Source organism: Leucoraja erinacea, chromosome 29 (genome assembly GCF_028641065.1).
Source record: "Leucoraja erinacea ecotype New England chromosome 29, Leri_hhj_1, whole genome shotgun sequence".
NCBI lineage: Eukaryota > Metazoa > Chordata > Chondrichthyes > Rajiformes > Rajidae > Leucoraja > Leucoraja erinaceus.
The window spans coordinates 20,810,678-20,824,976 of NC_073405.1; the positions used below are offsets into that span (position 1 = coordinate 20,810,678).

At 47.0% G+C, this 14,299-nt stretch overlaps 1 protein-coding gene across 1 annotated transcript in view; it reads left to right on the top strand.

Moving 5' to 3' along the window:
• The window catches only part of LOC129711304 (rho GTPase-activating protein 45-like), a 128,484-nt gene that overhangs the window by 65,459 nt on the left and 48,726 nt on the right, over nucleotides 1–14,299 (top strand). Inside the window, exon 3 of the mRNA XM_055658863.1 lies at nucleotides 13,521–13,664. Within this exon, the coding sequence (XP_055514838.1) occupies nucleotides 13,521–13,664 (144 nt within the window). The remainder of the gene's footprint in view (nucleotides 1–13,520; nucleotides 13,665–14,299) is intronic.

Below are 14,299 nucleotides of genomic sequence, written 5' to 3' on the forward strand. Positions count from 1 at the left end.
AGAATGTCAAGGACATACCTTCAAAATGGAGATGAGGAGGAATTCCTTTAGCCGGAAGGTGGTGAATCTGTGGAATTCATTGCCACAGATGGCTGTGGAGGCCAAGACCTTGGATATTCCTAATGCAGAGATTGATAGGTTCTTGAATAGCAAGGGCGTCAAAGCTTATGGGGAGAAGGCAGGAGAATGGGGTAGAGAGGGAAATATTAAATCAGCCGTGATTGAGTGGTGGAGTAGATATGATGGGCTGAATGGCCTAATTCTGCTCCCATGTCTTAAGAACTTTATGAACTTACGTTCCATTGTCGGGACATATGGCAATTAAACACTCTTGGTTCCTGGCCCACCTGTGTCTCTCTGGTCCTCTCTGTGACTGTGCTGTTGGCTGTTTGCATTTACTGAAGGTAACACTGCTATTATTTCAGTCTGCTCTTGACTTCCTACCACCGTGGTTCTACACATGCACCTACAACTGGTGTTAACTGAGCGACCGTCCCTGTCTGAGTGAGGAGATGCATTCATCGATGCCACGGAGAGCGGGTATCCACTGGGGTGGGCGGGTGTCTGTTGTCCCTTTAAACTCACCGACTGTTTGAAACCCCGGCCCTGAGCCCGTGACGAGGCCACAAACTCTGAGGCGGTTTGAGAGAAGTCTGAATAACAGGAAGCTGCAGAGAGTTTCACGTCAGATCTACTTGACACCTTGAAATGTTCAGAATTTTGGACATTTCCTTTACCCTAAGATTATTCTGTTTCTCAAGCTGAACCTGAGAGTAAAACGTGAAGGAAGGAACTGCAGATGCTGATTTAAACCGAATATAGACACAAAATGCTGGGGTAACTCAGCTGGACAGGCAGCATCTCTGGAGAGAAGGAATAGAAACATAGAAACATAGAAAATAGGTGCAGGAGTAGGCCATTCGGCCCTTCGAGCCTGCACCGCCATTCAATATGATCATGGCTGATCATCCAACTCAGTATCCTGTACCTGCCTTCTCTCCATACCCCCTGATCCCTTTAGCCACACGGGCCACATCTAACTCCCTCTTAAATATAGCCAATGAACTGGCCTCAACTACCTTCTGTGGCTGAGAGTTCCAGAGATTCACCACTCTCTGTGTGAAAAATGTTTTCCTCATCTCGGTCCTAAAAGATTTCCCCCTTATCCTTAAACTGTGACCCCTTATTCTGGACTTCCCCAACATCGGGAACAATCTTCCTGCTTCTAGCCTGTCCAACCCCTTAAGAATTTTGTAAGTTTCTATAAGATCCCCCCTCAATCTTCTAAATTCTAGCGAGTACAAACCGAGTCTACCCAATCTTTCTTCATATGAAAGTCCTGCAATCCCAGGAATCAGTCTGGTGAACCTTCTCTGTACTCCCTCTATGGCAAGAATGTCTTTCCTCAGATTAGGAGACCAAAACTGTACGCAATACTCCAGGTGTGGTCTCACCAAGACACTGTACAACTGCAGTAGAACCTCCCTGCTCCTATACTCAAATCCTTTTGCTATGAATGCTAACATACCATTCGCCTTCTTAACTGCCTGCTGCACCTGCATGCCTACTTTTAATGACTGGTGTACCATGACATGGTACAATGCTGGAGTAACTCAGCGGGACAGGCAGTATCTCTGGAGAGAAGGAATGGGTGACGTTTCGGGTCAAGAAGGGTCTGAAGAAGGTTCTTGACCCAAAACATCACCCATTCTTTCTCTCCAGAGATACTGCCTGTCCCGCTGAGTTACCCCAGCATTTTGTGTCTTATCTTCTGAGAGTAAAACCATTGGGCAGTAACTGATGCCTTGCCTGTGCATCAGTAAATTGTGATTTCAATTTCCGCTCTATAGACTTGACCCCAAAGTCCAAGCATTGCAGTACCAAGGGAGTGCAGTATTGCCAACAGTAACATCATGGCAGATCAACTTCCCTCCTGGGATAAATAAAGTTCTATCGTATCGTATCCTAACTTTCATATGAGATGTTAAACTAGAGCATCTTCTGTTCTTTCAGGTAGTTGTATAATTAGATAACAACCTGCTGCTATATTTTCCCCAAAGGGTCTTTATTAATAAAATGTACCGTAAATAGAGTCAGGGTATGTCTTTCTGTATATTCACTATTGCATCAATTCAATGCAATATGCTGTTAAACCCTCTCAAACGCAGTGGATCACAGGAGACTTGAACCCATGATACCCCGTTCCCCCTTGTAATTGTGATAATCCTTACTTTACTGAACAGTGAGGAAAAATGTCCCAGGAGCTGGCCAGACGGAAAGTCGTTTTGGTGCCGAGGTGAGCCTACAGTAACAGAGAGGCTTAGACTAATGATACAAACTGATCACCCGCAGAGCAATGGGATTCATTGCCTACATCCAGCCCTGATTACAGTGACCATGAAACATGAAACCGGCATTAAAGCTCATCTGGTTGACTCCTGTGGACTGGAAACTGCTCCTTGAGCCCGCTCCTCTATTTAATCAGACATGGCCTGATCTGATTGTAGTCATTTCTCCCCCCCCCCCCCCCCTCCCTTTCCTTGCTTATCATATTCAAATTCCCTGCTGCCACCCCCCTCTCTCCCCCCCCCCCCCCCCCCCCCCCCCCCCCCTTCCCAAACTTTGAGGAAGAGAGTTCCAAAGGCTCACGACTGCCCTGAGGGATGGTTTGTTGTCTCATTACTGTCTCGACGCAAGGACCTCCAGATGCTGGAATATTGAGTCATTAAACAAAGTGCCAGAGAAACTCAGCGGGTCAGGCAGCATCTGTGGAGGGACTGGACAGGTGACGTTTCGGGTCAGGACCCTTCTTCAGATCCTTCTTCTGAACGGTCCTTCCTTAACCCAGGGTACTGACCGATTCTCCTCTACCCCAATATGGACATTCAACTTTGCCTCTGGAACTGTTGTACTACAGTGCTGAGAACTATATTTGGCCATCTGTATCTTTCCCTTTGCCCTGCCTATTGTACTTGAGTCTGGCTTAATTGCATTTGAGTATAGTATTCTCTGAAGAATGGTGCTGACTCGAAACCTCACCTATCCATTTTCTCCAGATATGCTGCCTAGTTACTCTCGCATTTTGTGTATATCTTTGGTATAAACCAGCATCTGCAGTTCCTTCTTAATACATTATGGAATTATGTATTCGATTGGATAACATGCAAGACAACACTTTTCACTGTACCTCAGTACATGTGGCAATAATAAACGTAAACCTAAACCTTCGCACCCCGTCTGTTTCACATGCACAGCTTTAGGAAGCTAAAGGGCGAGGGTTCCCAGCAAACGGGACAAGCGAGTGTTTATATAAGAACCAGGATGGATTTGCAGTTGAATGCCAGTTAATTAATTTGTCTCAGAATGGATGAGTTAACATGCCAATAGGGTGAGCAAGAAGATGACACAGGTTCAAACAGTATAACAAAAAACACGGCATTAATGCGCGTTAACTAGATCCTTGTTTTTCCTCTGAGGCTTTTCATAAGGAGCAAGTTCAAAAGTTCAAGTACTTTGTATTATTTTTTTCTAGGCCTCTACCCTCCCTCCCTCCCTCCCTCCCTCCCTCCCTCCCCCCCCTCCCTCCCCCCCCCTCCCCCCTCCCTCTCACTCCCTCTTTCCCCGTCCCCCCCTCCCCTCCTCGCTCTCCGCCTCTCTCTCCCTCCCTCCCTCCCCCCTCCCTCCCTCCCTCCCTCCCTCCCTCCCTCTCCCTCCTCCCTCGCCCCTCCTCTCGCCCCCTCCCTCCCTCCCTGAGGTTTGAGCAAGTTAAATGGGCACCAGCCACCTTATTTTGCACAAACACACTGCCAGGTACGCAGGGGTTATGGAGAAATAGAGGAGGAAGGATGGATTGACTGTGATCTTGCCGAAGATCTGAGCGGGCTAACGAGTGGATATGTTGTTACCCTGCTCCTATTACTTAGGATTTCCAGAATCACAGGCTCAATGACTGCTCTAAATAGGCAGAACAGTTGCAGCAACATTCAATACTCACCACCGCTGAAATTCAGTTCTGTATATCTGGTATAAAAGGCTAGAGTGCATCAGTGCACCAGTGCCTCAGTCCCATACTGGGATGCCAGTTTAGGATTGTGTGCGCAAGTCCCTAAACAGGGTTAACATAAAAGTAACGAATTTAATACCAGGAAGGTTGTTTTGTTGACACTGTTAATTTAAGTTATTTTCTCTGAATGACCGACCAACCCACGCGTCTTTGTGAGAAACAGAACACCTGGAGGAGAGCTTGCACACTCCACGCAGAAAGATCCTGAAGCCAGGATTGAACCTGAGTCTCTGGCGCTGTGAGCCAGTGGGTCTACAAGCTGTGCCACTGTGCTGGCCACATGGTTCAAAATGCATAATGTTGAATTGTTGAGGATTGGCACCTGATCGAACTTGGGATGGTCCGGCATCCCTGAACTCAACACATGAACAGACGGAGGCTGTGAACGTGGACTCACGAGGTGACACTTTGGAAACATAGAACAAAGAACAATGAACAGGACAGCACTGGAGCTGGCCCTTCGGCCCACATTGTCTGTGTCGAACATGGCTCCGAGATAAACTCATGTATTGGAGTCTCAAGGAGCTACAGATGTTGGAATCTTGAGCAAACCACAAAGTGCTGGAGGAACTCCGTGGGTCAGGCAGCATTTGTGAAGTGAAATGGACAATGTTTTATGACCTGAAATGTCGCCTATCCATGACCAATGCTGCCTGCCGCTGAGTTCTTCTGTCACTTTGTGTTTTGTTTTGTATTGTTTAGAGATACAGCGTGGAAACTGGCCCTTTGGCCCACAGAGTCCGCACCGACCAGCGATCCCCGCGCACTAACGCTATCCAACACACACGAGGGACCATTTACATTTTGTACCAAGCCAATTAGCCTACAAACCTGTATGTCTTTGGTGTGTGGGAAGAAACCGGAGAACCCGGAAAAACCCCACACAGGTCACGGGGAGAAGGTACAAACTCCATACAGGCAGCACCCATAGTCAGGATTGAACCTGGGTCTCTGGCCCTGTAAGGCAGCAACTCTACCCGCTGCCCCACCCTGCCGCACGTTTTGCTTTGGAAGCTTGTTGTTCTGCTTTCCCACAAGCTGAGATATGGAGAGAATACAATGTTTTTATTGCCTTTAGAGATGTGCAGTGCCAGCCCACTGAGGCAAACTCCACCCTGACTAAGGTGAGCGACCCTAGGCAGCTGAAAGGGCGATCTAGAAACCAGAAATGGTGGATTTGGTTATCTGAATGAGATAGAGAAGGGCGAGGTCGATACGATATGATATGGCATGATAGAACTTTATTTATCCCAGGAGGGAAATTGGTCTGGCAACGGTCACAAAACACAAGTTACATGAAACATGAAATTAACGTGATGAACAGAAAGGATTGGGGATGTGCAAAGATTGGGGGGGGGGAGAGTCAGTCTACCCCATGACAGAATGGGGAGGAGTTGTACACTCTGATAGCCAGAGGGAAAGAGGATCTCCTGTGGCGTTCCGTACTGCATCTTGGTGGAACCAGAATGTCATGGAGTCATTTGGAAACAAACGGCGGAACTTTGAAGCAAAGACACAAAGCACTGGAGTAACTCAGCGGGTCCGGCAGCATCTCTGCAAGATATGGCAAGGCGACGTTGTTTTGGGTCGGCACTCTTCCTCAAACTTCAAAACATGGTGATAAACTGGAAGAAGGGTCTGAAGAAGGGTCCCAGCCCGAAGCATTACCCATCCTTTTTCTCCAGTGATGCTGCCTGGCCCGCTGAGTTACTCCAGCACGTTGTGTCTATTTTTGTGATATACCGGAAGACCATTGCAGTTATTTGCAAGCCTTGCAGACTTAACCAGAAGACAGTGATAAGTGGGTGAAGCTAACTGGATAGAAACTGCAGCAAATGTGACTCTCATTGTTGCTTATTCTTAAATGAGCAAACTTGCTGTAAAGCTGATGGCTGGAGCTGAAGTTGAGAGATATGAAGCAAATTTAGGATAATCTATTGTGCTCACTTGTATTTTTGGAAAGTGTGTTGAAACAGAAGTTTGGTCAGCAAAGAATTAACCGCAACCCCGCAACACTGCTCTCTCTCCCCATCCCCGCACTCGCAACAAGGGCAGAGTCCCCCTAGTCCTTACCTTTCACCCCACCAGGCGGCAAATACAACAAATATGACCGACTGAAGAATTAAAAGAGTATGACTGCTGCTTTCTAAGTTGTTTGAACATACACAGATTCCTATAGATTTATCAGCTGCAGTGTTAGCTACAGTCTGAAGAAGGGTCTTGACCTGAAACATCACCTGTTCCTTTTCTCTGGAGATGCTGCCTGACCCGCTGAGTTACTCCAGCCTTTTGTGTCCATCTTCAGTTCCAGCTGCTTGTTTTACTTTCCTGTCACCTGCATTTTAATGAGGTGAACTTTTTTTAAGAAGCCAGGAGCCAGTTATCTCCTTCCTGTCCTCGTTATGCCCAACACATTAGCCTGCAGAGGGTGTTGCTCCAGGCAAGTCCAGCATGCAAAGCTTCACCTCTCCTCGGCTGTTCTGCGAACCAAAGATCTTATAGCTGCGAACATTGAACAAAGAGCAGTGGCTCCAGATTCCTGCACAGACCCGGTCTCCGTTCCTCAGTCTTAGTGGCATTGATCAGGATTGGTGTGTCAGCCGTGCAGTGGCTCGCTCGTGTGAACATGTGCCTGTGCGATGTGGTTAACTTATTACTGAATGACCCTGAAGAAGAGAAACAACCTTCTTGGCTCCATGCTACATGGGGTAAGACCTACACTCACTTTCCTTGCAGAGAACTCTTAAACACAGGATGCATTTCCTGGTGAGCTGCTGCCCCTGATGTGTGCATGAAGTGTCAAATTCTGTGGGGACTCACAAGACAGTCAGTCCCCTGGTAAAGTTAAAACGGCAGTACCCTGTACTTTTTGTCGATGTCATGGAAGGAATGTGCTTATTTTTAGATATTTCAAAACGTGTAATTGTTGCTTATTGAATTAGCGAACTTGCTTTAAAGAAGAACGAGGAACTCCAGACTGCTAGTCTATAAAAAAAGAACACAAAGTAAGGACAGGAGTAACTCAGTGGGTCAGGCAGCATCTCTGGAGAACATGGATAGGTTATGATCCTGGCCGTGACTCTTCGTCAATTTAGTTTAGTTTAGTTTATTGTTGTCACGAGTTTCGAGGTATTTTGAAAAGCTTTTCTATTGCCTGCTATCCAGTCATTGAAAAGACAACGCATGATTGCAATCAAGCCGTCCCCAGTGTACAGATACAGGATAAAGGGAATAACGTTTAATGCGAGATAAAGTCAGTAAGGTCTGAATAAAGGTAGTCCAAAGATCTCCAATGAGGTGGATGGCAGCTCAGGACTGCTCTATAGTTGGTGAGAGGATGGTTCAGTTGCCTGGTAATAGCTGGGAAGAAACTATCTCTGAATCTGGAGGTGTGCGATTTCAAACTTCTCGACCTGAGGGTGAGACTTGTCCTTGATTATCCTGCTGGCTGTGCTGAGTCAGCATTAGATGCAGATGGAGTCAATGGAAGGGAGGTTGGTTTATGTGATGGTCTGGGGTACATCAGTGCGAAAGTTCACTGGCTGGAGCTAAAGGATTGAAGTTGGAATTGAATTTTGAGGAATCACTTTGTATTTTTCAAGGTCATATCGGTGCAGAAGTGTAGTTAATGAGGAAAACATCGAGAGGCTTGTTCTGAAAGGGGCTGCAGGAACACATCAGGTATGTCAATGAAAGCGCCAAGTATTTTGAAGTGTAGTCACAGGTGTAAGGCGGGAAACGTCAGCAGCTGCGTTGTGCACAGCCTGATTGCAGTTACATGAAAAGGACACAAACTGCTGGAGTAATTCAGCGGGTGAAGCAGCATCTCTGGAGAAGATGGATAGGTGACGTTTCGGGTCGGGACCAGACTCCCGAAACGTCACCTGGCCCCGCTCTCCAGAGACGCTGCCTGACCTGCTGAGTTACTCCAGCACTTTGCGTCCTTTTGTGTATTAATCAGGTTCTTTATAGTTGCCTCGGTTAAGAGACAAATTATAGGCAGAGAGCGCCAGAGAGAATCTCCTCCATTCTTCTAAACTGTCCAAGAGAGTCTGTTACACAATGGCTCGAGAAAATAGGTGATTGCCCCTGTTTAACAATTTATTCAAAATACCGACCTGTGTGTGCAATGATTTGTCCAAAGGCATTCAAGTCAATACAGTATTGGGGAATTCATCCCAATGCCCTGTCCAACAAGATACCACTGAATAGCCACCTTAAACAGATGATCTGGCTGCCTATTTCATGGTCATGTTTGGGAATTGGTTGTTGCATTTCTGAAGTTACAGCAGTTTCAAAAGTAGCTTTTTCCTTGGGACCTCCTGCATCTGTGAAAGGCATCGTACAAATGCAGTTTTTAAAATATTGTACTGCTCTTGTCTGTTTTTGCAAATGCTTTGGAATGGTTTTGCTACGTTGCGCAGATAGATGGCTGTGCGTTGAAAAATGCACTCGACTACGGGATCACTCACTGAAGGTGTTCACAGGCGATCAGAAACCTAGTGTCGACTAACAGCCAAATCTAGGGACACAGGGACTGCAGGTGCTGGGATCTGGAGCAAAAAATAAAGAGCTGGAGGAACTCATCGGGTCAGGCAGCATCAGTGGAGGGAAATGGACAGACGATGTTTTGGGTCAGGATCCTTTTGCAGTCTGAATTCCTCAGCTATTTCTTTATTCCTCATTATCACTGCTCCATCGTCATTTTCCAGAGGTCCAACGCCCACCCTTTCTTACTCTTTACATACGTTAAGAAACTTTTGTTATCCTCTTTTATATTATTGGCTAGCTTACTTTCGTGATTCATCTTTTCTCCCTTTATTGTCTTTTTAGTTACACCTTCTGTTGGTTTTTAAAGGCTTCCCAATCCTCCAGCATTGCACTAATCTTTGCAATGTTATACGCCTCCTCTTTCAGTTTTATGTTGTCTTTGACTTCCCTTGTCAGTCACGGTTGCCTCATTCTCCCATTAGAATCTTTCTTCCTCTTTGGAATGAAAACATCCTGCATCTTTACGAATTGTTCGCCGAAATGCCTGCCATCGCTGTTCCACTGTCATTCCTGCTCAGATCACTTTCCAATTGACCTTGGCCAGCTCCTCCCTCATGCCTCTGTCCTTGAATCTGAAGGTAGGCATTTTAAAACTTCTGTACTTCTGCCTGATAGGGTAGTTACAGTATTCACAAAGGTCGTAAATTGTGACCTTTCGACGGAGTTTCTGTTAAATAATAGAAATAGCCCCACGTTGCTGCGATGACCTCGTCACATGTGAGGTACTGGAATGGGGAAATAAAACTGCTATGAAGAAGAGTCACAAGTCAAAGTGCCCAGACTAATTTCAATAAGGTGGGCACTCTCTAACGAGAGGACAGCAGCAAATGCTCCAATGTTTCAGGCACGTGGGCAGGGTGGGTGGCGGATGAACACTAATGGTCCTGATCAAGGCTGCTTTTACACACCTCCAGACCCAGCCGTCTGAGTCAGAATGGCATCGGGGCCAGTCCCTCTCCATAAACAAAGATGTTTGCTAACATCCCTGTGCAGTGCTGGAGCAAAACCCTTATTACACATAAGATATCAAACCACAGCCCGATTGCTCAGTCACATGGAAAAATCCGCAGCTCGATTTCAAAGCTACCCTGAGAAATATTAGAATGGGCACTGGGGTGGCACAGTGGTAGAGTTGTTGCCTTACAGCACCAGGGGCCCAGGTTCAATCCTGACTGCAGGTGCTGTCTGCACGGAGTTTGTACTTCATGTTGCAAGTAAGAATTTCATTGTTCTGTTTTGCGACATATGACAATAAAACACTCTTGACTCCATTTTTTGCTGGGATTCTCAGCGGGGGAAAGCTGAGAAGAAGGATTCCCATCACGAGTCATGGCAAAGGTTAAAGCGGTAAGACTTTTGGAATCAAGGTCCCGAGTTTTGTCCCAAGCGCAAAGAAAGTCTGGGAAAATACCTTCACCGGTTAAAAACACGTGAGAACTATGCAGTTCCGTAGACATGTGCCGTAGAAAGTATTTTATCGGGATGCATCACAGCTTGGTTTGAGAACAGCTCCATCCAAGACAGCAGGAAATTGCGGAGAATTGTGGAGGCAGCCCAGACCATCATACAAACCAACCTCCTTTCCATTGACTCCATTTACTTCTCACGCTGCCTCGGCAAGGCCAGCAGCATAATCAAGGATGAGTCGCACCCTGGTCACTCCCTCTTCTCCCCTCTCCCATCGGGCAAAAGATATAGAAGTGTGAAAACGCACGCCTCCAGATTCAGGGACAGTTGCTTCCCAGCTGTTATCACAGAACTACACCATCCTACCAACAACTAGAGAGCAGTCCTGAACTACTATCTACCTCATTGGAGACCCTCAGACGATCTTGGATCGGACTTTACTGGGGTTTATCTTGTACAAAACATTATTCACGTAATTCCCTTCATCATGTATCTGTGCACTGTGGATGGCTCGATTGTAATCATGTATTGTCTTTTCACTGACTGATTAGCAGGTTAAAAAAGCATTTCACTGTCCCTCGGTACATGAGACAATAAACTAAACTCAGTTCTGCAAATGCTGCCTTAAAGACCACCAGCTTAGCACCTGCCACTACTGAGCATTTGGGGCTGCCCAGTCAATGTTAAAACATAATTATTTAAACTAACGCTCTCAAACTAAGGTAGACAAAAATGCTGGAGAAACTCAGCAGGTGAGGCAGCATCTATGGAGCGAAGGAAATAGGCAACGTTTCGGGACGAGACCCTTCCCTCAAACTAAGAACTGCCGATAATGGACACAAACTGCTTGAGTAACTCAGTGGGACAGGCAGCATCTCTGGAGAGAAGGAATGGGTGATGTTTCAGGTCGAGATGCTGCATGTCTCGTTGAGTTACTCCAGCATTTTGTGTCTATCTTTGGTTTAAACCAGCATCTGCAGTTCCTTCCGTCAAACTAAGAAATGCCCATTTGTTACATTTATTTTTCTTCTGTGAAACTCCAAAGTCGATGTGAATTACAGTAATTGTGCTGAGTACACACCCACTCATTTCACCGGAGGCCCGAGATTAAGATGTTAATGAGAGCAGGGTTGTAGCCACAGGATCGGAACTGTTTCACGTTCGAGTAAGTGTAAGATAATTATGTTAAATTGACCAAAGACAGTTCAATGCAACAACAATTGGATAGCAGCTTGAAGCAGCGCCTGGAAGGCAAATTCCTGCCCAATGTTATTAGCAGCTGAATGGGGAACATATCCGATAATTGCAAAATGTTGGCACCCAGCGGTCTACATCCAACAGGTGTGACTTCTTTCTGCAAATTCTCACAGTGAGCTCGCCATCCAGCACAGAAACAGACACTTTCAATGCACTCTGTGCTTGCTGGCCTGAAATACGGTCTGAAGAAGGTTTATTTTCAGCTTTGATAAATCTAATTATTTGGTCAAAAAGATTTTCCAGAATGGTTAGACCGCTAGTCACATCTTCCCATCACCACTCCTTTCCGCTTTCTGCAGAGACAGTTCCCTCCGCAACTCCCTTGGTTAACTCATCCTTTCCCACCCAAACCACCCCCTCCCCAGGTACCTTCCCCTGCAACTACAGATGATGCAACACAGAGCCCAAGGGTTTCGGCCCGAAACGTAGCCTATTTCCTTCAATCCATAGATGCTGCTGCACCCGCTGATTTTCGCCAGCATTTTTGTGTACCTTCGATTTTCCAGCATCTGCAGTTCCTTCTTAAACACAGGTATAATTAATGCAGGAGGGTGTTTTTGTGAGAAGGCCCACTCTCACCTGCATTGTTAGTTTCAGGGAGGTGCCGTAGTTTCAGGCAGGATAATTAAGAGGGTCTGCACTGTAGCAGACATTGCCATGAGCTGTCTGGAAGATGTGAATATGCCACATAACTAACTGCAGGTCTTTCTTCCTCGACTGGTCAACGCCTGGAGCCGACCCAGGTGGAATATGAAAGTGATCTGTCCATACTTAGTGGAACAGGGACTGCAGCATTCGAGAACGTCAGAGAGAGCGGAGGGGAAGGTGCTGGAGACGGTGGAGAAGAGATTTACTGGAACAAACCCTGGGATGAGGGAATTCAGCTGTCGGGTTTAGAGTGGAGAAGTTGGGATTGTTGGAGAAGCATCTTGACTGCTTGCACTGCGTGCCGCCCCTTTTAAGCAATAAAAGTGAACCATTTGTTGGAAAACACAAAAGTCAGCATGTTTTCCCCGCATTTAAAAGGGTTATCAACACCTGCTGCAAGTTACAATAACATGCATTTGTATAGAAAAGGAAAGAGAAAATGCAGAAACATTCAGCAGGTCTGGCAGTGTTGATTGACAGAGAAACATTTAATCATTTGGCTTGTTGGCCCATCTCAAGAATTAGCATTAACCTGATACGTCAACTCCGTTACAGTCTCCATAGATGACTCAACCTGACGTGTCAACAACACTGCCTTCGCCTCGACAGATGCTGCCTGACTGCTGAGTTTATCTAGCAGCTCAGTTTATTGCTCCAGTCCCCAGCATGTTCAGTCTCTAGTATCTCCACAGTTGCTGATTGACCTTCTGAGCATTTCCAGCACTTTCCATTTATCATTATTTTACATTGTCCACTGGGGTGCCACAATGGTACAGCAGTAGAGTTGATGTTTTACAGCGCCAGAGACCCAGGTTTGATCCTGACCACAGGTGCTGGCTGTATGGTGTCTGTACGTTCTCCATATGACCGCATGGGTTTTCTCTGGGTGCTCCGGTTTCCTTTCACATTGCAAAGACGTGCAGGTTTGAAGGCTAATTGGGTTCTGTAAATTGTCCCTTATGTGTAGGATAGAACTATTGTATGTGTGATCATTGGTTGGTGTGGACTGGGTAGGCAGAAGGTCCTGTCTCCACGCTTACGGTCCTGTCCCACGAGCATGCGACTGCATGCGGCGAGCGCGACCAAACCAGAAGCGGGGGCCGCACGGCGGTCGAGTGAGTGACATGAAGTTCGAGCGAAATCCGCGAGAAGTTCGCGCGTGACGTACGGCGTCGAGACAGCTGCGGGCCGGCAGGCCGTTGCCACGCGGAATTTTTGAACACGGTCAGTTTTTCGGAGCCCCGCGCGATGTCGGGACCAGCCCCGCACAACTCCATACGGCTCCGGCGATCGAAGTGGGACCGGCCCCGCGAGGCCGTATGGCTCAAGCGACCGCGTTAGGTCGCGCTTGCCACATGGAGTCGCATGCTCGTGGGATCTAAGTGAAATGAGCTAAGGAGGGTTGCCACCCAAGACGTCTCGCATCCATGTTCTCCAGAGATGCTCCAGAGTTACTCTAGAACTTAGTTCTCCAGAGATGCTCCAGCGTTACTAGCACTTTGTGTCTATTTGTGGTAAACCAGCATCTGCAGTTCCTTGTGCAGCCATTTTTCTTGCCGTTCATCGCTAACTTTGGGTTGTCTTTCCCTTCCAGAGAAAACCGAGACGCGGCGACCAGTGGCCCACGAGTGTCTCGGGGAGGTGCTGAGGATCCTGCGGCTGGTCATCAACAAATATCCACTGCTGAACACCGTGGAGACGCTCACGGCCGCGGGGACGTTGATTTCCAAAGTGAAAGGTACAACTGAAGGGGCACTCGGCTGCTATTAACCTGGGATTCACAAAGTAAACATCCGGGGGATTCCAAGCTGTCGCACCTACTTAAAGGGGAGATTTAATGAGGGGAATCTTCATTGTTCAGCACTTGTCATCTCAGCCTTCGGGGAGAATACAGGTGGATTGTAGATGTCCAGAGGTCAGAAGTTCAAATGCCACTGAGTAAAAGGTGAACTCTAACTGCTTGCCACAGGCAGAGGACCGTGTTTAGCTTAGTTTACTTTAGTTTAGTGATACAGCATGGAAATAGGTTATGACACATGGAAGGGCCGCACGGTGGCGCAGCGGTGGAGTTTTTCGCCAACCTGCACACAGACAGCACCCGAGGTCAGGGATGAACTGTGTACTCTGGTGCTGTGAGGCAGTAGCTCTACCAGCTGTGCCACCGTGCCACTCGAACATTTTCAGTGTTTTATAGATTAAAGATTATTGTTGTTGCCAGTAGAAAGTTGTCTTCAATGAGTGCATTCAGCACCTGCCAGACTCTGCACTGCAGGAAAGTCTTCCTACACCACAGTATATTCACTAGCGTTAGTGGTACTTTGGACATGTCCTGTTGAGAAATTCATTCTGTGAGGATGGGGGTGGTGAAGCAGA